A 24,104-nucleotide genomic window follows, 5' to 3' on the forward strand; every position below is an offset into this window, starting at 1 on the left:
TTGCTGGCTCATTATAAAGTATACGATGCAGGAACAGCCAAGTAGAAGAGGTGTACTGGGCAGGGTATGGAGGGGAAAGGGTGCCCTCTCTGGGTGTGCCACCCTCCTAGGAAATCAATGTATTCACTATCCTGGAAGCTTTCCTTGTTCAAGAATTTTTATAGAAATCAATCTCTGGCACCCCCGCTTCTAGAAGTGGGGGGGGAGTGGGAGCTGGGCTGAAAGTTCCCAGCTTCTTATCATTTGGTCTTTCTAGCGACCAGACATATTTTGAGATTATTTAGGGGCCGCACCCTAAGTTAACGCATTAGCATTAACTCAAGTATGATTGGAAACGGCTGGTTATGCATAGTGAAAGATGCTCCTATCGCTTGGGAAATTCCATGGGTTTTAGGAGCTCTGTGCCAGAAACCCAGGGCAGAGACCAAATGCATTTCTTCTTATATCACAGTCACATTCTGAGATTCTGAGTGAACAGAAATGTTTGAGAGAGACTCTTCTCCCCAGTACAGTCACCAGAGCCTGTGAAGTCTTCCTTTATAGTTAGTGTGTCTTGCATTTTTCCCACCTCATTTCTTTTTGTTCCTATTGCTAACATCCTAGCTCAGACTCTCTTCTCTACAGAGTTTCTCCATATTCATTTAGTCTGTTTACTCAACAAATTTAGTGAGTACCTACTCTGTACCAGGTACTCAGTTATTCACAGGGATACAGAAGTAAAGACTCTGCACTGAGGAGCTGACATGGTGGCGGAGGGAGACCTGGAGTAAAGAAACGAAGACATGTCAGGCGGAGATAATGTTCTGAGAGGCAGACTAAGGCGGAGAGAGGCTTCTGCCCTACAGAAGGGATGAGGGAAGGCTCTGATGAAGCGGCATGTGAGCAGAGACCTGGAGGGAAGAAGGGGGGAAGCCATGTTTTGTTTGTAAGGGAAGAATGTTCCAGATCGAGGGAATAGCAAGTAAAAGAGAGGGAGCCAGGAGTCTGTGGGGCATGTTGAAGAAATACAAGGAGGGAGACGTGGGTAGCTGGATGGAGAGAAGTAGGAGGAGGCCAGGTGATGGCGGGGCTTTTTTTTTTTTTTTTTTTTTTTTTTTGGTTTTTCTTCTGATCTGAATGAGATAGGAACATACTGGCGAGTTTTGAATTGAGAAGTGCTGTAATCTGAGTTATATTTTAGGAGAATCTCTGGCTGTTGTGTGGAGGGGCAAAGAGGACTCAGGAAGACCGCTCCAAGTGAGAGGCGATGGAATAGAGAACTGGAGAGTGGTGGTCACATTCTGTCTGGAGTTTAAAGGTAGAGTTTCCAGTGGGTATCAGCTATCAGAGAGAGAAGGATGAGTAAAATGTTGGGCTTGAACACTGGGTTAAAATAGAACTGCTGTTTACTAACATGGGAAAGACCCTGGAAGGGACAGGTTTGGGGGTGCAATAAGGATGCCCGTCTTGGACACATTATCTCTTTGAGGTGCCCGTTAGACTTCCTAGTGGAGTGTTAAGCATTTAGGTGAATACGTGAGTCAGGAGTTCAGGGAAGAGGCCTGGCTAGAGCTAAAGATTTGGGACTCATCAGCCTGTAAATGGCACTGAAAGCAGTGGGATTAAGTGAGGTCACTCGGTGAAGGGAGACTGAGAAAAAAACAGATTTGAGGATTTTGAGTTTTGAGGAATTCCAAACTTGAGAAGCTGAGAAGTTGAGGAGAGACGAAAGGCGTGGCCTCTATGACAGGAAACGAGCCCATTAAGCAGGGGATGCCAAATGAAGACAAATGCTTCAGGACGAATTAGCTGCGTCAAACGATATTTATATTAAGGTAATAAAATCGCAAGAAGGAGATGAGTAATTCATTTGGCTCTGTGGTGATCGTTGGTGGCTTTGTCAAGGATTGTTTCTGCAGAGTGGCAGGGACGGGGTGTGATTGGCATGGAATGTAGAGTCGAAGGAGTTTTGTTGTAGAGAACCGAGAACTGGGTAATAGAGAGGGTTGTGGGATCAAAGGTTTCTTTTAAGAAGGGGGAAATTATAGGCTGACTGAGTAGCAAGGGGAAAAGAGATGCTGCGGGAGACAGAGGGGGGCAAAGGAAGGTCTGATGTCCTTCAATGGGCAGAAGGGCATTCGAGACAGTTCAGAGGTGGAGGAGATAGGCAGGAACTGGAAAGAAGACAAAATATGTGATTGTGAAAACCTAACAAATTGATGGATGTAGTGGAGACGTGTGGAAATTCTCTCAATTAATTGCTGCTCTTTTCTCAGTGTAAAAAGGAATTCAGGTTACCAGCTTAAACTGTGAAGAGTGGAGACTTAGCAGATTGGAAGAGAAATAAGAAGTTGTAAAAGAATGTAAGAGTTTGGGAGAGTGTTTGGATTAATAGGGACATTAGTAGGATTGCCAGGTAGCACAGGAGGGCCCATGTGAAGTTAGTGCAGGTTAATCTAGGGTGAGACCAATCAGCATAGGGTGTGTGTGTGGTGTGTGTGGCCAGATGTGCTCAGTTGCCATAGATGGAAGTGTGTATGTAGTCTTCCATAGATCTCATCTTTAACAAAGGCTGGGTTTTTCCAGGTAGTTTGAAGAAGGAGACTGGGTCAAAGTAAGCAGCGTTCTGCAAAGAAACGATTGCAGTGTTAGAGAGTCGAAGGCATTCAGTGGGTCTCCTAGTCAGCCAGCCCTCCTGCCCTCTTTCTGCACTGCAGCTCAGTTCCTGGCGAGGAGTGAGTGCTCCGTACGTGGCCGGTTGTTTCCACAGTGATGAGGATGAGGACAACATTGCCCTGAACCCACCTTGTCTTCAGGAAGCTTGTTTCCAGATTGGCCTATTAAGAGGCAGACTTCAGAATCTCTCCTGTATACTGATGCCATATTAATCTTTTCAAAACAGTGCCCATCAGTCCCCAACTGAATAACCTTCAGAGGAATCCATCTTCCTATAGGATTACAGTTTCTCCTTACCTCATTTCCTATCCCTTCTAAAAAGCCTTTTCTCATGATTTTGTACTTACTGGCTGGAATTCCCTTCAGAAATCCCTGTATATTGTATTACCTATGGTTAATACAGGGCCAATGAAGTGTGTGCTCCCTCTCTCTCTTTCTCTGTATGTGTGTGTCTATATATATATGTGTGTGTGTGTGTGTGTGTGTGTATGCTTAAGATTTGATGATGAAAGTAAAAAAATGTCTTTTACTACAGTGTGAATGAGCAGTATGGTTGGAGAACTATAACTAGGTTTTAAGATTGCAAGTTTATATAATCATATAATAATGAAGTACTAAGCATTTCCCTCTTTAAAATGTCTGCTGTTAGTTGAACTAAAATACCTAAAAGGAGCATATGCTTTTGATAACGACAGACTAGGAAATATGTGGATCAGCTCTCCACATGAGAACAAGAAGAGCTGGACAAAATATTTTTAAAAATATCTCCATGAAGGGCAGTGAAGAATTAAGAGGCCAAGATCCCGGAGAGATAGAAAACCTAGAGAGGTGAGCACAGCTGTTGGGGCTGCTTTTCCCTTAGAGGAAACTGCCAGTTCTAGAAGAGACAGCTGAGAGGCTGAGAAGTGAAGCAAACCTTCTGACAAGCTCACAGTGCTTAGGGAACAAAAAATGGAGTTCAGAATCTGCCAGAAAAAGAGTCTCAGGTCTCAGTCCACTCGTGCTCTGGGTTGAGGCCATGAAGGGGTGTACCCTTGGACTGAAAGTGAACTGAAAATCGTCTGGCCTTTGCAGGTATTAAAGCCCAGCTTCAGATGATCTGTCCTTGCAATTAGATTAAATTAACCCCTACTGTTGGTGTTCCTAATTGCCTACAAGAGGCAAATGTAAAGCTGCTTTAAGGGAAACTGACATTGTAGGCTTCAAGTTATTTACCCAGTTTTTTAAATGTGATGTCTAGCTCTAAATAAAAAATAGATACCAGTACACATCTATTCGAATGACTAAACTCCAAAAAACTGCTAGTACCAAATACTGGTAAGGATATGGAACAATAGAAACTTTCATTTATTGCTGGTGGGATTATAAAATGGTACAGTGATTTTGGAAGACACTATGGCAATTTCTTAGGAAACTTAAAACACAGCCTTATGGTACAAGACAGCGATCATGCTCCTAGGTATTTATTCAAATGAGTTGAAAACTTAGGTTCACACACACACAAACACTGCACACATGTTTATAGCTGCTTCCTTCATTATTGCCAAAACTTTGAAGCAAGCAAGATGTCCTTTAATAGATGAATGGTTTAAACAAAACAAAACAAAACAGAGTTACGTCCATACAATGGCATATTGTTCAGTGATGAAAAGAGATGAGCTATCGAGCCCTGCAAAGACATAGAGGAAGCTTAAGTGCAAATGGCTAAATGAGGGAAGCCACACTGTATGATTTCAACTATGACTTTCTGAAAAAGACAGAACTGTGGAGTGATACAGAATGCAAAGAGTGATGCTTAATGTAAACTGGACTTCAGTTAATAATAGTGTATTGATACTGACTCACCGTATTAACAAATGTACCACATCAGTGGCAAGATGTTAATAACAGGGGCAACTGCATGAAGGGAGGGAATACCTGGGAACTCTCTACTGCCCGTTAAATTTTTCTGTAAACCTAAAACTGCTTTAAGTCTAATAATAATAATAATTTAAAAAAAACAGCCATACGGGGAACTAACCTTGAAAATCAAGAGAAGTAAGAATCAGTAAAGAACCTCCCCGTAGGGGATCCAGGTAATGGATCCCGATATATACTTTAAAATTACCATGTTGTATATGCTCAGAAATAAATGCCTGAGGATTGCACCAGAAAACTGGAAACCAACTGGAAACCACTAAAAAAGCATCATAACTGAATTATGAACTTTGTGGATAGATGGAACAGTAGACATCCTCCTCCTCCTCAAGAGTGAGCAGAAATCAGTGAAACAGACTAGGCAGAAAACTTCACTTACCAAGAGCCCATCAGTCTGAAAAGATTTATAAAATTGATTCTCCCCAAACTTTCCATAACGTAGGTAGATGGGTATAGGTAATTGTATAGAGAAACGCAAATGAATACTGTATGAATGAAAAAGGGATACCACTACATATCTTACAGATATTACAACAAAAAGAATATTATAAAAACAATTGTAGTTTTGCTAGTTAATTATGCAATTTATATGAAATGAACAAATTCCTTGAAGAATATCACAACAATACAAGAGGAATTAGGAAATCTGAATTATCCTGTATCTATTAAGGAAATGGAATCTTTAATTAAAAATCTTCCGTGGGGAAAATTCAGTATTTGTGTTGTGCAGTGATCACCACAGTAAGCCTGGTTAATATCCATCACCATACATAGTTAGAGGATTTTTTTGTGTGATGAGAACTTACAAGAACTCTCTTAGCAGCTTTTAAGCATACAGTACGGTAGCTGTAGTCTCGATGCTGTGTATTACAGCCACAGGACTTACTTATTTTCTAACGGGAAGTTGGTGCTTTTTGACCGCCCTCACTTGTTTGGACTAGCCCTGATCCCAGCCTCTGGCAACTGCCAGTCTTTTCTCTGTATCTTTGAGTTTAGTTTATTTTACTTTTTATATGTGAGTTTATGGCAGTATTTTTTTCTTTCTTAGTCTGGCTTATTCATTTAGCATAATGCCCTCAAGGTCCATCTATGTCATCGCAGATGGCAAGATTCTCCTCTTTTTTATGGCTGAATCATATTCCCGTGTGTGTGTATCACATTTGCTTTATCCTTGTATCCATTGATGGACATTTAGGTTGCTTCCATGCCTTGGCTATTGTAAATAATGCCACAATGAACATGTGGCATTACCTTCTCAAGTTAATGTTTTTGTTTTTTTTTTTTCAGATGAATACCCAGAAGTGGAATTGCTGATAGTTCTATTTTTAATTTTTTGAGTAACCTCCATACTATTTTCCATAATGGCTGTATCAGTTTACATTCCCACCGGTAGTGCAATGAGGGTTCCCTTTTCTCTGCAGTCTCACTAACACTTGATATTTATTACCTTTTTGAGGATAGCCATTATAACAGTTATAAGATGATATCTCATTGTGGTTTTGATTTGCCCTGTGATAATCAGTTCTTTCTTTATGTACACAACAAACAGTTACAAAATACAATATTTAAATACCATTTACCTTAGCACAAAAACATAAAATACTTAGGAACAAATCTAATGAAAGACATGCGAGATGTCTACATTGAAAACTACAAATATTGCTAAAAAAAACCCCAAAAAAACAAAGAAGACCTAGATAAAAGAAACTATGCTATGTTTGATTTAGAAACTCAATGTTATTAAGATAGCAGTTGTTCTCAAACTGATGGGTAGATTGAATGCAGTCCTAATCAAAATCTCAGCAGTTTTCCTTGTGGAAATGGGAAAGTAGATACTAAAATTCATATGAAAATGCAAAGCACTAGAAGTAGATACTAAAATTCATATGAAAATGCAAAGCACTAGAACAACCAAGGGGATCTTGAAGAACAACAGCACGGCTGGAGAACTTACTACTACTAAGTATCAAGATTTATCATAAGCTACAGTAATTAAAACAGTCTGGTATTCGCCTAAGGATAAACAGACAAATGGAACAGAAGAGAGTCTAGAAAGAGTGTATGAACACCTGTTTACCACAGGGTACCACTGCCTTTCAGTAGGGAAAGGACTGCTTTTAATGAAGGGTGTGTGGTCAGTCGCTTTTCCTTAACCGCACCTAATTAGATAAAAGTGAACTAGAGACCCGAATGTGAGAAGTAAAAAAATAAAGCTGCTAGAAAAAAAAACTTGGGGAAAAAATTTTAGGAGTTTGGGATAAGTGAAGATTTTTTAAGCAGGACATGAAAAGCATGAACTATAAAAGATATGATTGATAGTTTTGATTTTATTAAAATTAAGGACTTCTTTTTATAAAATGATTCTCTCGAGAGAAAATGTTATCACACACTGGGAGAAGGTCAATCTGCCATACATGTGTCTGACAAAGAATTCATATTCTGAATATATAAAGAACTCCTACACATTAGAAACAGATTACTCAAAGAAATTTTTTTAAAATGGGCAGAATACTAGGAGAGGCCATTCACACACACACAAAAGATATCCAGGTGGCCAGTACGCACAAGAAAAGGACTTAGGCTCATTAGATAGCAGTAAAATGCAAATTAAAGCTACAGTGACATAGTATCCTATTCTACCAGAGTAGCTAACATTTATTTATTTTTTGGCCACACCCACATCACAAAGAAGTTCCTGGGCTAGGAATTGAACCCATACCACAGCAGTGACAACACTGGATCCTTAACTCACTGTGCCACGAAGGAGCTCCACAGAGCAGCTAACATTTCAAAGACTGACCATGCCAAGGTTTGGCAAGGGTATGGCGCAAATGGAACTCTTCATATATTGCTGGTGGACTTGGGATTAGTTAGAAGCACTTTAGCAAACTGGAAGTTATTAACTGAAGTTAAAACATTTGTATACTGTATGACTCACTCCTGGGTATACACTCAAATGAGGACACATATCTACCAAAAACATATTCAGGAATCTTCACAAAAACTTTTTTCTTAATAGCCTCAAAATAGGAACAATTCAAATTCTTAATAGGAGAATGGGTAAAACATGGTGCATTTGTAAAATGGATGACAACGATAAAGAACTGTGACATGCAGTGACATGGCTTAGTCATTGAGATAAAATGTTAGAGCAACAAAAAATGCAGAAGCACAAGCACATATACTGTATGATTTCTTCAACGTGGGGGTGAGTGAATAGGCGGAGTCCTGAATCACCTGCACATACAGAAATACATGCTTGTGGTGATACAGGTCCGAGGAGTAGTTCCTGTACAAGGGGGGGCAATGAATGGACTTCCCCTGTAAGCGGTAACATGAGCAGATCTCACAATATTGAGTGAAAGAGAAAAGAATGGGCACTGTGATTCCAGTTTGCATGAAGCTCAAAATCAGGCAGAACTGAAGTATAGCTTCGGAAGTAAATGCGTTGACTACCTTTTCAGAGGACAGAGTGAGCAGAGGTTGAGAGGTGGAGGGCCCGGGCACTCTGCTATGGCAGTGTTCTTGGCGTGTGAGGTAATGACACCTGTCTTTGCTTTGTGGTGTTTCATTGGGTTTTGCATTTATATTCCACATATTTTTCTATAAGCCTCTTTTACTTCAATAAAGAGTTAGAAAACAAATCCCTAAAAAGTCGGTAGCTACTAAATTAATACCAACATTTATAGGTGTTTTTCTGTAAAGAAAAAACAAAAAACCGATTTATAAAACTGGAAAAGTATTACTTTTTTTCATTTACTTCTTTTGCTTTATACACAGCTCTTTCCATTAGAAAATTTTCCCTTCATGAAGTTTAAATTTCTTTCTTTTTAATACTCAGAAAGGCATGCTTTCAACATGAGGTGCATCCATAATCTATCTGAGCTGTCTGATCCTTTAATTTACTACTTTGGTAGTAATTTATCAATTGCAGACATGCTTTTAATTTAATTAAAATTTTTTTATTATTTATTTCTTTTTTTTAGGGCCACACCAGCGACATATGGAAGTTACCAGTAGGCCAGGGTTTGAAGCAGAACTGCAGCTGCCAGCCTAAGCCACATCAACTCCCGATCCGAGCTGCGTCTGCAAACCTACACCATAGCTCATGGAAGTGCCAGATCCTTAACCCACTGAGCAAGGCTAGGGATTGAACCGGCATCCTCCTGGATACTAGTCAGGTTCTTAACCCACTGAGCCACAATAGGAACTCCCATGCTTTTAATTTTAAATTGTTAGTTCTTTTAAAACACGTGATATCTTCTGGGAAAATGAAGAGCTCATGATTATCAGGAACAGGCAAACTCATTAGTAAAATTTGACTCTTTTTAGATTGTTTATCTGCAGCAATTTCATTATTAATGGCAATTTTCTGGTTTGGCATTTATAATAGTTATGTGAGGTAGATCCATGGTTTATTATCTTTGCAATTTTCAACAAGCATCGTAGCTACCCATCTTTGCTCCTGGTATTCACTGAAAATACTCATCTCTAAATAAATTTTTTTGGTTAGTAAAATACTGTCTCTATAGCTTTGTTCAAATAGGAGATTATGTATTAACATACTTGCTTATGTTGTTTCTCTTTTTCTAGAGAAAATCTCTTCATGAAAACAAACTGAAGAGGCTGCAGGAGAAGGTAGAAGTCTTGGAGGCAAAGAGAGAAGAATTGGAAACAGAAAATCAGGTGTTAAATAGGTAATGTGTTTGTATGTGGACATAGCTCATGCGGTGGTTTCGATATTCTAGACTTTCGTTTCTGAATGTAATGCACTTTGGTTTCTTCTAAAATACACATTTAAAAGAATTCTAAGCCTCTTTATTCCAAGACTATTCATTATACTCATAATTCATTATTCTTGTTATTATTTTTTTTTTCCTGACTGTTTCTTTAGGCCAAAAGATCTTTAACCCATGCCAGGCATTTGTGTTTTATGGTTGGGACTGACAGTCACTGGCTTTGGTAGCCAAGAGTGGTGTGAATCCTTGCCGCTGAGACAAGACAGTTTGTAGTGATTATATAGTTCTTCCATTGTGATTACGCTTTGAGTCAAAGTTCAGTTTTTTTATTTTTTGGTGTGGAAAAAATTATCGGGTAATAGCTTGTGGTTTTTTATTTATATCCAAGCTCAACTAATAATCTGCATCATTAGCATTTTTGAGCAGAGAAGATTTACTACGTTAAGTTAGTGGCGGTGGCATTGCATGACCCATGTGATTTAAGTAAATAAATCTTTTCAAATTCAGCCACGTAGTAGTAAATCATCAGCAGTTAGACAATCTTAGACTGTTCTGTAATGGGAATCGTGTGTAATATCACGCAGTGACGTTTATTACGTGTACGGGTCGACTTGGGTGTCTTTATTACCAAAATGTGAATAGTTGTTTTTGAGAACATCCCCAGGAGGTTTCTCGATTGTGGAATTAATTCTAACTTTATAATTCTCTGTTCCAAAGTAAGCCACCAAATTCATTCTAAAACAAAATTCAACTTACTACCTCCTCCATAACCTTCAATTTTGAAATACGGAGTTCCTGTTGTGGCTCAGCAGGTTAAGAACCCGACATAGTGTCTCTGAGGATGCGGGTTCAATTCCTGGCCTCGCTTAATGGGTAAGGATCGGGCGTTGCTGCAGCTCCAGTGTAGGTTGCAGATGTGGCTCAGATCTGGAGTTGCTGTGGCTGCGGTGTAGGCCAGCATCTGTCACTGCAATTCAGCTCTTAGCCCAGGAACTTCCATATGCTGCAGGTGCAGCCATTAAAAAGAAAAAAAATATATTATTTATTCACAATTGGACAGCTAATTTAGATTACCTAAAACTTTGAGTTATTTTGAAACTGTATTTGATTACTGGTGTGATGGATCATCAGGAAATTCATGTCCAAAAAGGTGATGATCTGTGAAGGCCCGAAAAGTTATTTTTATTCACGTCAGTTTTCCATAAAGTTCAGCAGCTCACCTTTCTCATTAGGTAATTTACTTAAAAAAAATTAAATTGAACGATATAGAATTCCCAATATTTGACCATGTTTCAGCTACAAAAATGGCAGTTTCATAAGTTTCTTCTGGAAAAATAAGACTTTTTTTTTTTTTTTGGTCTTTTGCCTTTTCTAGAGCTGCTCCTACGGCATATGGAGGTTCCCAGGCTAGGGGTCTAATTGGAGCTATAGCTGCCGGCCTACGCCAGAGCCACAGCAACGCGGGATCCAAGCCGAGTCTGCAACCTACACCACAGCTCACGGCAGCTCCGGATCCTTAACCCACTGAGCAAGGGCAGGGACCAAACCCGCAATCTCATGGTTCCTAGTCGGATTCGTTAATCACTGAGCCACCATGGGAGCTGCTAAGACACCCTTTTGGTTTAAGGAGTCTCCTTTATGTTTTACAATTACTGGGTTGGGGGAGTAGAGTGGAAATGGAATATGTAAAGGTATCAAAAGATTTTTAATCTTTAATTGATTGGCAGGTAAAACTTTAAGAAGAGTTGAGCCTGCTGTTCTAAAAATACGTATAATTAAGATATTATGGTAGTTCCCATTGTAGCACAGCAGAAACGAATCCAGCTAGTATCGAATGAGGATGTTGGTTCAATCCCTGGCCTCGCTCATTGGGTCGGGGATCCGGTGTTGCCATGAGCTGTGGTGTAGGTCGCAGACGCAGCTTGGATCCTGAGTTTCTGTGGCTGTGGTGTAAGCTGGCAGCTGTAGGTATGATTTGACCCCTAGCCTGGGAACTTCCATATGTCACACATGCAGCCCTAAAAAGACCAAAAACAAAAAAAAACAAAAAAGTTATGTCATGTTTCTTTTTACCTTTCTAGATAAAAAGAATTTTATATATATATTATATACTGATAAATCTTAGAATTGAGCTAGAGACGCTCATACTAAGCGATATAAGTCAGAAAGACAACTACCGTATGATATCACTTCTATCTGGAATCTAATATACGGCACAAATGACCCTCTCCACAGAAAAGAAAATTGTGGACATGGAGAACAGACTTGTGGTTGCCAAGGGGGAGGGAGTGGGATGGACTGGGAATTTGGGGTTCATAGATGCAAACTATTGCCTTTGGAATGGCGAAGCAGTGAGGTCCTGCTGTGTAGGTCTGGGAACTATGTCTAGTCACTTATGATGGAGCATGATGATGTGAGGAAAAAAATGTACACATGTAGGTGTGACTGGGTCACCTTGCTGTCCAGCAGAAAATTGACAGAACACTGTAAACTAGCTATAATGGAAAAAAAAAAATCATTATAAATGAAAAAACCAAAAGAAGTCCTCTTCCGATGAAAATTACGTTCTCTGCCTCATACTGTTCTTCACTAGACTATAACTGCATTAAACACCAGAAACACTTTCCTTTTAAGACAAAATGTTCCATTTGAAGAATACACAAGACTTCAGAAAAGACTGAAGGACATACAGAGAAGACACAATGAATTCCGAAGCTTAATCTTGGTTCCTAACATACCTCCAACAGCATCCCTCAATCCCGTTAGCTTTCATTCATCAAACGTGATTCCAGGCATGGAACTGTCCTTTCCTCCTCACATACAGGTATGAGCATTTATTTTTAGGGGAAAAAAGTTAAATGCTTCTGTAACTTTTTACCTATTTAAGTAGTCAAAAACCTCGATCTTTCCTTAGCAGAGAAATCAGCTGGGGCCCAGTGATTTGAAACTACTCCATCCTTTAGTGCTGGGGTGCTAGCAGTGAAGTCTGCTGGGCAATTGAAAGGAAGAAACTTCTCTGCTAAGTCTTTGAGAAACTGCTGAGTTTATAGCTCACTCATATAATCCTAATTACTACTGAGCAATTACTCATGCGCTGCGCTATGCACCTTCCATACATTTTATTTAATCCTGTTGAAAATGCTTTGAGGGAAGGTATTACTGTTCCCAGGTTGCAGATGAGGAAGCTGTCAGGTGAAGCGACTTGCCTAAGGGCATCACTTAGGCAAGTGAGAGTTGAGTTCTGTATCTCAATCTGTCCGATTCCAAAACCTGAGCTTGTTCTGCTTTATCAGATCCTTGAGATAGGGACGGAATCAAATTGGATGATTTTCAGAAGATGAAATGTTAATAAGCAATGACATTTTATAGTGTTGTAAGCACTGAAGATTTTAGTCGCTGAATTAAATCTCCAAGTACTTTGTTTATAAATAAACTGCTATTAAACTCTAGTCTTGTTAGAAAGTTGCCATATAAAGCACACCTGGGTCCTGTATTACTAATACCCAGTTCACTCCCTGGTGAATTTTATACCTAGAGAAGAACAGACTTTGGGTTTTGGCTGAAGGCTCGAGCCTGCGGCAGGAGAGAAACAAGGACTTAGTTGGCAGTCTGGCCCACGCTGCTGTGTTCTTAGAGTGCGAAAAGGGTCGTTCTGTCCTTGCCAAGTGTTGTAGGCCTGAATAAAAGAGGCACTGAGGTTGCTGCCCAACAGTTAATTCTCCACCAGTTTTTCCAAGTCTCTCTTACTGTGCTCTTTCTGTTTTTGTTTTTTCTTTTTCTGCACTTTTAAGGAGGAACAGCATCAAAGGGAACTCTCTCTACTTCGCAAAAGACTAGAAGAACTAGAAACAACACAAAGAAAACAACTAGAGGAACTTGGATCTCCTGGGGAATGATATTCTTGGCGAAAAGACGGATCAAAAGGGATGAAATCAGTGACTCAATAAAACTTGAAGTGTGAACGTATGTGGCATTTAGATACTTTATTACTGTTTGCCAAAACACTTGAACGTGCCTCCAGAAAAGGTACCAACTACATGCTGTATTGCATGAGTGTCTGGATTTTAGGGGCATAGTAATGACAGGTAAAGTATTTTAAAAACGGTTTGCATGCATGAGTGTCTGGATTTTAGGGGCATAGTAATGACAGGTAAAGTATTAAAACGGGTTTAGAGATATTTAGACTATTATCGATATTTGAGGATGTAAAATAAGTGATGAACTAATTAGGGAATCAAGTTTTTAAATTATTAATTTTACTTTGTTGATTTTGGCAGGGGGGTATTTTGCCTGAAATGTGCCCGTGTTGAATTCCCTTTCCCTTTCTGTCAGATGCTTGGCAGTAATTGAGTCGTAAACATTTTCTGGCTTACTTCATACAAGCGTTTTAAACCTCTAGTTCTTGAAAAACGATTTATAAGCATAAAAATTAAAAAGATGTCTAAATATATATTACAAAGCACTATTTCTAAAAGCTGTGTGCACATAATTTATTAAAAAGCTTAATATTTTTCTAACTGTATTGTTTTGTGTTTAATTTGTCTTTAACCATCCAGTGTGTATTGAGCAATGCAGACGAGCTTACTGATTTTGGCTCTGTTGCTTAGAGGAGAAAATAACAAAGTACGAGCATGAACTCCTGTGACTAAAACCAGCGCCCTTCCTCTTAAAAGTTGAACTCAGTGGGCTCCCTTGAGAAATACTGTTGGTATTTAACTTTGCCTCCCACTGCTTTGGATCTAACCAAGTTATTATAAATGTTTTATTATATACGTTTTATTTCTATGTGTCCCTAAATATTCCATCACTTGCTTTTTTATGTAACATCTTTTAAAGGCATTCTGCTGGAATAACTGCACGTCCACAAGGCAAGCCCACGTCTGCCAGACTCAGTGGAATGTTCATTATCCAGAAGGCTTCACATTCAAAAGTCCAAGTTGATAGTGGAGGCCAGGAGTAATTGGGTAGCCTTAACATCATTTAGAAGAAACTAGATTCAGTTACTGCAGAATGTGGCTGCTGATTTTCGGAGCGTCTACAGTGACACTTGGTTTCTGAAAGTGAACTAATTTCTATGGAGCCATGGAATTAAAAAATCTATTATAAACTAGAAAAATTGAAGCAAGAAAAAGACAAAGCCCACATTTACATCAAAATGTTTATTTTTGGATATAGACATTTAAAACATTCATCTCCAAGAACTGCTTCAATCAGGTATACAATAAGAAATAGACTTTAAATCCCTAATACAGAAAAAGGTAACAGAATTTATTTTGAAATGCTGCTGTAGACACTAGTGTTAGAAAAAAAAAAGTTTATAAATGATTTTGCACCAAAAAAATATGCAAAGAAACTTGAAAATAGAAACTGTTTGCCATTTTGTTTCTCTGGTTGCTGTTTAATATAGACCCAGTGACTGATTGTCTTCAGCACGCATCTAATTTGGCCATTTACTGTGTTTGGCTGATGTGATCCAAAAATGTGATCCAGATAGATAGTGCTTTTCACTGGTGGATTGACAAACACGCTACATACATTAGTGAATCTTCACACCACCTCAGTGAGGTAGGTTAGAAATAGTCTACAGAAATTGAGGCACAAAGAGGTAAGTGACTTGCCCAAAGTTCCCAGCAGCACAGTCCCTGGAAAAGGAGGTAAGTCTCCACGCAGGACTCACGTGCCAGAGAGCTGGACAGGGACACCTCACGTAGCATTTACTAAAGACTTCGATAAAGCTGAAGCTGATCCTTTGAGTTGTCTGAGCATTTCTGTACCCCAAAGAGGGGAAGGCTTTTGGGCAACTCTCCTACCCTTGGCTCTCAAGTCTCCTGCCGTTCGCTAGGCATGCCTTCACATCAAGGCGCTAGCAGCCTCAGATGGGGACCAGACCTCTCACCGTTATAAGGAACCTATTTGGTAGTATTTTTGAGGTGTGTCCATTGGACAGACAATGGTCAAAAGCGACAGGATTGGGAAGGTGCTATCGGGGCAATACATGCTGATTTTTCTCTCATCATTTGTTGAGGTGTCACCTTGGACTCTTCACCAGACAGTGAGGAGCCAAGAGAAGTGCATTGATTTAAGACAGCTTCGCATTTTAATCCTGATACGCCATACAGTGTTGGTAAATGATTTTAAGGAATGTGTGATCCGTGTCTTATTTGCCACTTGAAAAAATTTCTCAATCTGGGATTTGGAACACCAAGGATAAAAGGTGCCACAAAGAAAGTTTGAGAGTTGCCAATTACACTTTGAACTTCTGGTTTAATAGAAGGAAAACACAGTGGTATTAACATTGGTCATGAGCAGCAAAAATTCAGGAATAAAAAATCAGCAATAAAAAGACTACAATATAACTAGATAGGGAATTCTTTTAAAAAAAGGCATGAATAAAACAGGTCTTTTGTAACTCTCTCTCTTGTGAGGAATACTTTCAAAAAGTACATAGTAAGACTAAGATACCAAGTTGTATGCTAAGGTTTTTCAGGCCATGGGCCTCAAATATATATATATTCATATATAATACTCCAGTGTGAACAGCAATTTCATGAAATGTAAAATGTATTTTTTTTTTTTAAATCACACACAAGTATTTATAACCACAAGGTTCACTAGAACTCTAAAGCAAGGAGCTAGTAGTATAGAAATGTAGGATGAGGGGAGTGAATTAATTCCTCGTCTACAGATAGTTTTGATTGAAATTTTTAGACACAAACTAATGATTTTTTTTTTTTAACTATAGCCAACATGTCCACTATCAGATACATTTAGTATGAAAAAATAAAGAAAAGGAAGCTACTTTGAGATCAAGTGTCTGGGCAGAATGCTGTCGCAGCTAACGGAGCCTGCTCCCTCTCCTTGCTTTAGAACTCCTCAGTGCAGTGGAGGTGAGTGGCATGGAGTACAATGGGCGACCACTGAAAAACACGAGCCCTTTCAACAATGTTGCAACACTGTTAGTTTTTGGTTTAAAAACACACACACACACACTCACAAATGCTAAGTGTACATACTACCAAATTCTGCGGTCAGCTTTTCCAAGAACTACTGGGGAAAGTTTCACTGCCGTAAATCCTCGAGGTTGCCCTCACACCCCCACCTTGTTTCCAAATGACTCATTTCACATTTTGTTTTTGCTCCTTGGCAATGTCCCTTTTCTGCACAGGTGCAGTGTCGTCCCAAGTGCTACATAGCTGTAGTTTTCAAACAAAACCACTTACATCATTGTGCTTAAGTGGAGACATGTAGTTACAATACTGACCCTTGCTTACTGGCCCTGTATTCTCTGTAAACAAGGAGGCTGTTTGCAACAACCACTTCCATCCTATTTACAGAAAGGTTCCCACAGTACCCACACAGGCACAGTGGTTGGGACGCTTTCTAAAAGCTGTGCATGTGCCTTGGTCTCTTAAAAGACGGTACTCGGAGTGGAACCTATGTGCAAACTTAAAAAATGAACGACACAGAGTAGCTCAAGCTCAGCCACTTTGCTCCCAAGTCGTCGGAAGAACTTTGCCACGTTAAGCCAGGCCCCAGAGTGCTCACATCCACTTGCATTTCTTCTTTTCCTCAAATAAGACTTTTACATGCAAGAGTTGTTTCTGAGCTTCTTCCAGCCCTCGTTCTCTTTCTAGTTTATTTAGAATCTGTTGACAATTAGAACAGTTATTTTAGATATTGGAGTTTTAGCATTACAATGCTGTTTTTTTTTTTGCATTCCTGATGCTGAGTGGTAAAATCTGTATGAAACAGATGCCAACGTTTTCTTCAATCATTTACATACTCACTTTGCAAGTTGTTTTGCTAAGTCATTATCACAGGATCAACAACACTTTGGCTTAAAATAGAAGCTCGCAAGAAAGACCAACTATTTGCTTACAAATATGGGGCCAGACTTCCAAGGCCCTGTTTTATGCATTATGTCATAGCCATTCCAAGCACAGCAAGCATTCCTGGGCAGCCAACATGCAGGCAAGTATTTCTTCTTAAATGCAGCAGGCAGGGGGATCCTGGTCAGAGATGAAGACTCCCCTTCCCTCCCCTCCCTCCCTCCCTCCCTCCTGGGCAGTGTAGTCCCCTCCTTTCCCCTCCCCTCCCCTCCCCAGTGCTTCCCTTCTGACCCCTGACCCCTGGAAAGAGGGATGCTTATCATGTTGAAGGAACTCATTGCCTCTACCCTACCTTAGAGCTTCACTTGATCTTCAAGTAGCAAATGGAATTGGTGAGCTATTCTCACCATTGACATGGATAGCCTGTCCCAGCATGACTGAGTGGGGGGGAATCAGGGAAGGGGCAATTAACATATATTTGGAAACAGCGCATCTGATGACTGTGTCTGTGTGAATTCCCAAAGAAAAAAATCCAGATTAAGGAGAATTAATCATAAAGGAGAATGGTTTATTGACATAGTTGCTCAAGTTAGAAATATGTCATAATTTACTGAATACAGAATCTAGGCAATCTAACAAGCTTAGCTTTCATTTTAGCAGATTACAATCAAGCATAAGCTGGCCCCCTTTTATCAGGACCACTACTTACTCATCAAAGGTAACTGTCCAGGTGGCTGTCGGCCCCATTAATGCCCAAATAAATACATGGCTAAACCAAAGGTGGGCAGCAGGATCCAATTAGGAGGGGCAGCCACATGCAGGGTCTGGCTTGGTGCCAGGATCCCCCATCTCAGACACCTCCTGGCCTCCCTTTCTGGCCATGTGGGATGCCAGAGCTGTCCTGAGACCTGTAGAATGCTTGATAACCAAATTCTGGTGACTGAATCATAGCTAATTTTTAAGAGGTTATTTAAAATCTTACCTCATCAAAATATTTTATGATGTATTTGTAGATTTCTGTCAAGGCCACTTCTTCATTAAATTCATTTTCATGTTTCTTAAAGAAAGAAAGCCTTGTTGAGAGAAGGTGAAATGGCTTTTTAAAGAAAGGATCCAACAGTCTTACTTCTACTTTCCAACAATACCTTAGATTCCTGAGTTAAGAATTCTTCCATCTCTGAAGATGACAATGGAGGCAAATCCCTGATTGCTTTGTAATAAGATTTCACTTCCTCTTTGTAGGTTGGGATATCCTTGGCATAGAGAAGTTTATTAGTTGGTGCTTCCTGAAAAAAAGCAACCACCGCCAAAAGAGATTTAAAAACCATAGGGAATTTATAACAGTACCAGTGTAGCTGAAGCACCACCATTATTACCTCCTGGTAACAAGGCTTCTTTCTTCATGCAGCAGGCCTTCATAAACATTGACTGAATGACTGACTGCCATCCAGAGAGTTCTGGTGAGTCACTGTTATTTTCAGGCAGATTAAATGCTAATATATTCTGCCTTCCTCTCATAAAAGAACTAAAATTATTATTTTTGCATGATTTTGAGTTACTGTAACAATGGAACTTATTTCAATCATAGCTCCTTACTAATAGTTGTAAAAAGCCTGAATTAAAACATTTGCTCTCCTCCTCACCCACCAGTCAATTCTGGCATTTATAAAAGACTTGATTGTAGGCCTGATTGAGCCCTTTATATAACCGTGAACGTGGTAAGTAATTGTCAGTGGCAGATTTTTCTGCTTGTCCCTTCTCTTTTACTAGATTTTAAAGATCTTCCACTGTCCTCAAGAAAACACACGGTCACTAGTATCGGTGGTTCTGATGGCTGGTTTTCCAAAAGCCCCCTGGCAGTTTGAATTCCTTTTTTTTTTTTTTTTTTTTTTTTTGTAGTTATAACAATGATAGGAAATAAGTGAAGATTTTTTTTTTAAAGTTACTTTTCACAAAATTAAAATTCTACTGTCAGAGAAAAAAATTAATAGTCCATCTCAGAAAGAAAGGGAAAACTTGAGCCAACCTAAGGACTCTAGCGTAGGAGACACCCTCTCAGAAAGCCCTGGGGACGACTTGGAAGAGGGAAGCAGGGAGGCCAGTGCACAGGCCTTGGCGAAGGCTGGGTGCCCTCAGACCCATCTTGACAGCAGGTGGTGACCGCTGTTCACAAGCAATAGACTCCTTAATGGTTAAAACCAAAGTGCTTTCCTAACGTGTGGGAAGAGGCAAGAATCCAGAATTTCTCCTGAAAATATCTAACTGTCCGAGGGCCAGTTCTGTCCGATCGCCCGGAGTAGTGAGCGCCTCGGCCTGATCATTCTGTTGAACGCCTTTCAGTGTGTGCTGTCGGTCAGGGACTGGCGTGGTTGATGACTCCATTCTTAATGTTGACCCAACGTGGGGGAGCAGTTCATGCCCAGGAATGCTCATTCCCAGGTCAGGCAAGGCTTTTGTTGATCAGCCACTCGGTTTGTTATTTCCTGGGCTAGTCAGGCCCTGTGAACAGTAGCCAAAAGCCTCTGCACTGCCTTACTAGTCTGTCAAGGTCCAGGAAACAGTTCCCTCCTGTGGGTTCTTCCCATTTCTAGAATGACATTAGCATCACTTCAAGTGGCCTACTTGTTTTTTTGGAGGCCCAGTCACCTTTGGTCATATAAGAAAACAGTAATCTTATAAAATAGGCAGAATGCAAATAATAGACTTAATAACGTGAATAAGGTCATAAGTAAGTCTTTAAGCTAAGACCTTACATGAGGTGTGTCCCAGTATCTCCCCAGGAGGTGGTCAGTGGCTGTCTTTAAGGGGAATGATACATGGGCTTTGTACTTAGAGTTCACCAATGTGCCTATACATACAAGGCGAGTGCTGGGTCATCGTGACCCCGTGTAGGATTTGGGAAAGGGCTGCTATCCTCTGAGGAGTTGCACAGTCAGTGCCAGAAGAAGCAAAGCTCATCTCTATGGTTCAGCAGGTATTTCTGCCACTGGGGAGGTCTGGTCAAGGCTGATGCCGATGTGTGCTCTGCAACACTCGGAGGAGAAGGCCCAAAAGGGCCGGGAGAAATTGTGTTCACGTTTGTCTTGTTCTGTCTTAAGATAGGAATATTCACTATAGCACCCCTCAGGGAAGGCGGGTGAGTTAATGACACTGCCAGGGAGTGTCCCATACATTTTGAAATCTATCGATGGCTTAAGGCATCATGCTGAAGGATGCCCAGCCTGAGCTATTACTGAGATTCTTTTCCATAAATCATGTGATCCTTCATTCAGTACAGATTTGTCTAGCCAGGCTCTAAGAGTGTGATTTGAAGGAAGAAGACCAAGCAGGGCCTGCCTTTAGGAAGCTTACAGTCCGCCAGTGCAGACCGACCCTCCCCGTGCTCACCATGTACGACAGCGGCCGGCGTAGCAGGGTACAGAGCCAAGAAAAGGACTGTACAGGGAGATGTGTGATCTTGAGCGAGACTTGTGACCTCTTAGAACATCAATTTCCTTGTCTCTAAAACCGGGGTAATAATAACTCCTTAGTGTCATTCTTGTGAGGAGGAACTAAAATCTACCAAGAACATACTAAACAGCCATGTTTACGATGGATAGATAACCATTTAAGTGTGTGTGTGTATATGTGTATGTAGAGAGAGAGATTTTAGGGCCCCACCTGTTGGCATATTTAGGGGTCTAATCAGGCTAGGGGGTCGAATCTGAGCTGCAGCTGCTGGCCTACCCCACAGCCACAGCCACACCAGATCCGAGCTGCGTCTGCGACCTACACCACAGCTCACGGCAATGCCGGATCCTTAACCCACTGAGCGAGGTCAGGGATCAAACCTGAGTCCTCATGGATATTGCTTGGGTTCCTTTCTGCCGAGCCACAACGGGAACTCCTGCATTTAAGTATCTTTCAGTATCCTTCATGCTAGGAAGAACTTGGTCACATGAAGCAAGCACGTTGGAAATTCTTCAGGGAACATTCACAGAGGGGTATATTTAGACTGCTGCGAGTCTCCTGCAGTTTCTGGCACACACAGGAAATCATGTTTGTTGAATGAATAAGGGGTTTCCTAGACAGGGGTTATGAGACAGGAAAGGGACAAGCAAAGTGATAGGAAAACAAGCTTATGGTAAGTTTGGGAAAACTAACAGCTGTAGCATAGAAGGGTTATGGATTAGGCCCGAAAAGACACTTGAAGCCCAGTCCAGAAGGGCCCCGTGGCCGTGTGAAAGTTTTATCTGGCAGGTAATGGGAAGTAATTACAGTGTTTAAGCAGGAGCCTGACAGGATGAGATTTATGTTTTAGAAGGATAACCTGAGACAGTGAAAGAGGGATGAGGTGGGCAGAGGGAGGCGAAGGAGACAGAGGTGATTGGTAACCAACTGGAGAGGGAGGAGGGAGGGGAAGATACTGCCAGGGACTCTACCTTGAAAGACTAGGCAGTGCTCTAGGAAAATGAAAGTCCAAAACGGTGAGTTTCGAATTAGACGGGGAGTCTGAGGCACCCAGGAAACATCCTCCCACCAAACAGCCACTGCTCAGCGTGAAAATATTCTTTAAATCCATTCGGGACAGCTATTGCTCCGTTTAATGTGTTCTGGAGTACCTGCAGAAGACTAAAACATCTCTTTCAGAGCTTCCTCTCTGTTTTTATCGGTTTTTCTGCCTTTTAGGGCTTTTGCTCAGCAAAGACAACCACAGGGAAAACAATACTGAAGTTTGGATTATAAACTGACAAACTGGAGGTGGTGGACGTCTCAGGGTTTTCTTCCCCATGAGAAATCTGTTACATTCAGATAGACTCTTTGAGGTATATTCACGTGGAATTCATTTTGGCAACTTTCAGGAGTTTGATAATTTGGGTTCATAGATTGTTTCTTCAGGAAAGAAAGAGAATGCATACTCTGTGCTAAAGGATCATAGGCAGAGAGCTGCAGCGGGTGGGGGGTAAGTGTTGTGTTTTCCACTTAAACTAGATAAAACAGAAATGAGAGCATTTTTAAAGAAAAGCAAATTTCCAGTGACGGTCATTGCCTTTCTCTTCTGCTGGCGTGGTTTGTTATTTCACGTTTGCAAGGAAGACAGAATGCTTCAGACCGCAGGAGAACACACAGCCAGCAGAGCTGAGCCTTACCTTCCCCAGTTGCTGCTCCGTGAGCGAAAAGGCGTCCATGAAGGCCTGGGCGATGACGGACAAACAGCCATCGATGTGGGGTGTCTTCTTAATGTCAAAGACAAACTGAGGGTTCTTCAGGATGTTCACCCAGAAGCGAAGAGGGAGGCTGTTCCGAGAGAGAAAGCGCTTTTCAAACAGAGCCGTTCACACGAGGTGGATGCTCTGCCGCTTACGGTTTGTAAACGGGTGTTTTTGTCCTTGTCATTGAAATAGGCACGTGCGCTTTGCCAGATACAAGCAACAGATGGCAGCGTCACTCAGAACAAGAAAGGGTTAAACCGCCCGCGCCCCGCGAGGGCGGCTGGAGGAGGGGGGTCTGGAAGCCGCCCTTGACCCTTGAGGAGTCCGAGACATATCGGACGATGCGCACCAGCCCGGCCATCTCCTCGGCGCTCCAGAGCCTGACGCCTCCCGCTCCGCAGTGCCACACTGCGTCTTCCCTCCCCCGGGCCAGTCATCCTCAGCTGCCACCCGTGACTTCTCCCACAGCTACCCGCAGCCTCCTCAGACTGCATCAAGTCCGGTCTCGCCCCTGCCCCGCTCCTCTGTGGCTTTCCATCCCTCTCCTGCCACACCCGTGCCCTCCTCTGCTTCTCTCCGCCCTGCTCATCCCAGCGCCCCGGCCGCCGAGCTCCGCCTCCTGCCTCCCAGCCCTGCTTTTGTCCACCGTCCCGGAGACAGTCTTGCCCCGGAGGGTCTCGTGGCTCAGACGGCCTCTTTCAAGACCTGACTCCAGAGTCAACTCCGTGAGGGCTCCGACCACCCTGTCTGGCCGCTTTCTGTCCTTTTTCCCCTCGGTGCACTATACTGAGCACCTTCTAATAGACTCACTTACCTATGAAAATGTCAGCTCTCTGAGAACATGGTCTCTGTTTAGTTTATTACTTTATCTCTCGCACCTGACAGTACTTAGCACACAGTCCTCTAATAAATATTTGAATATGAACTTGGGAGTCCTTCAGAGCCCTCTGGCCTAGCTAATTACCTCCTCCTGCGGGCTGCTGGGCCTCCCCGTCGCTCCGCTGTTCTGACTGGTGACCCTGCTCAGATGCTGCCACCCTCACAGTGAACTGGGAGCGGGCAGTACCCGAGCTTGTACGGGAGTGGCAGGGCCAGAAGTCAGAGGCTGGAATCTCGAGGGCCAGGGAGGGAGCCAGAGTAGAGCGGGGCCTCTGGAACCGCAGCTTTTAATATTTACATAATACGGTCTGGCTAACTTCGGTGCTTAGGCGGGTTTGAGCGCACACTGAGAAATTCTGTTACATCATAACTCAAGACTTATTCAGCGCATGCACAAAGTATTTCAATTAGAGGTAATGAGCTATATTTCTTTAGTGAGGAGAAATTTAATTTGGATGCCTCCGCTTAAAGTGTTAAACAGAACACAATCCTTACTAATTCTCATGGTATCTGAGTACTGTAGTGGATCAAATAAAAGCAGAAACTTCTGTATGGAATAGGCAAATAGCCTGGAAACTGCAAAGTGATAAATTCCCTGAGGGACAAATTTAAGAGTCTTCTCCAATGGAAAATTATATGCAAAACCCACAAAATATTAATTGATTTCTCATCTTTTTTTGCCAGTCAAGCTCAACTTGTTTTAACATTCCATAAAAAGTCTTTTTTATGCATTAAAGATAACAGAGTTTGTTTACTTTGTCCTAAAGAATAGGATTCTCAGTCCAGGAATATAGCTTTGTCGATTGTTTAAAAAAGAGCAAGAAACTGCTTCGACATGATAGTTTCCAAAGCCAAAACATTTGAATAAAGGGATAAATGAATCCTTCTGTAAC

At 41.4% G+C, this 24,104-nt stretch overlaps 2 protein-coding genes across 7 annotated transcripts in view; one reads left to right on the forward strand and one right to left on the reverse strand.

The window, feature by feature from the left end:
- Positions 1-24,092, forward strand: part of CEP83 (centrosomal protein 83) — a 139,169-nt gene extending 115,077 nt beyond the window's left edge. For 2 of the 4 annotated variants that reach the window (XM_021092760.1, XM_021092761.1), the window contains 5 exons: positions 9,166-9,269; positions 11,946-12,135; positions 13,103-13,396; positions 13,462-18,600; positions 22,217-23,169. In XM_021092760.1, the coding sequence (XP_020948419.1) occupies positions 9,166-9,269; positions 11,946-12,135; positions 13,103-13,207 (399 nt within the window). In that variant the 3' untranslated portion in view covers positions 13,208-13,396; positions 13,462-18,600; positions 22,217-23,169. Of the gene's footprint in view, positions 1-9,165; positions 9,270-11,945; positions 12,136-13,102; positions 13,397-13,461; positions 18,601-22,216 lie in introns of all 4 variants that reach the window. The other 2 variants (XM_021092763.1, XM_021092762.1) reach the window with 2 other exon arrangements.
- Positions 14,456-24,104, reverse strand: part of PLXNC1 (plexin C1) — a 155,600-nt gene continuing 145,951 nt past the window's right edge. For all 3 annotated transcript variants that reach the window (XM_021092759.1, XM_021092758.1, XM_021092757.1), the window contains 4 exons: positions 22,270-22,417; positions 18,286-18,426; positions 18,123-18,197; positions 14,456-16,957 (listed from right to left, as the gene is read on the reverse strand). In XM_021092759.1, the coding sequence (XP_020948418.1) occupies positions 16,853-16,957; positions 18,123-18,197; positions 18,286-18,426; positions 22,270-22,417 (469 nt within the window). In that variant the 3' untranslated portion in view covers positions 14,456-16,852. The remainder of the gene's footprint in view (positions 16,958-18,122; positions 18,198-18,285; positions 18,427-22,269; positions 22,418-24,104) is intronic.

The sequence above is a fragment of the Sus scrofa genome, chromosome 5, assembly GCF_000003025.6.
Source record: "Sus scrofa isolate TJ Tabasco breed Duroc chromosome 5, Sscrofa11.1, whole genome shotgun sequence".
Classification (NCBI taxonomy): Eukaryota; Metazoa; Chordata; class Mammalia; order Artiodactyla; family Suidae; genus Sus; species Sus scrofa.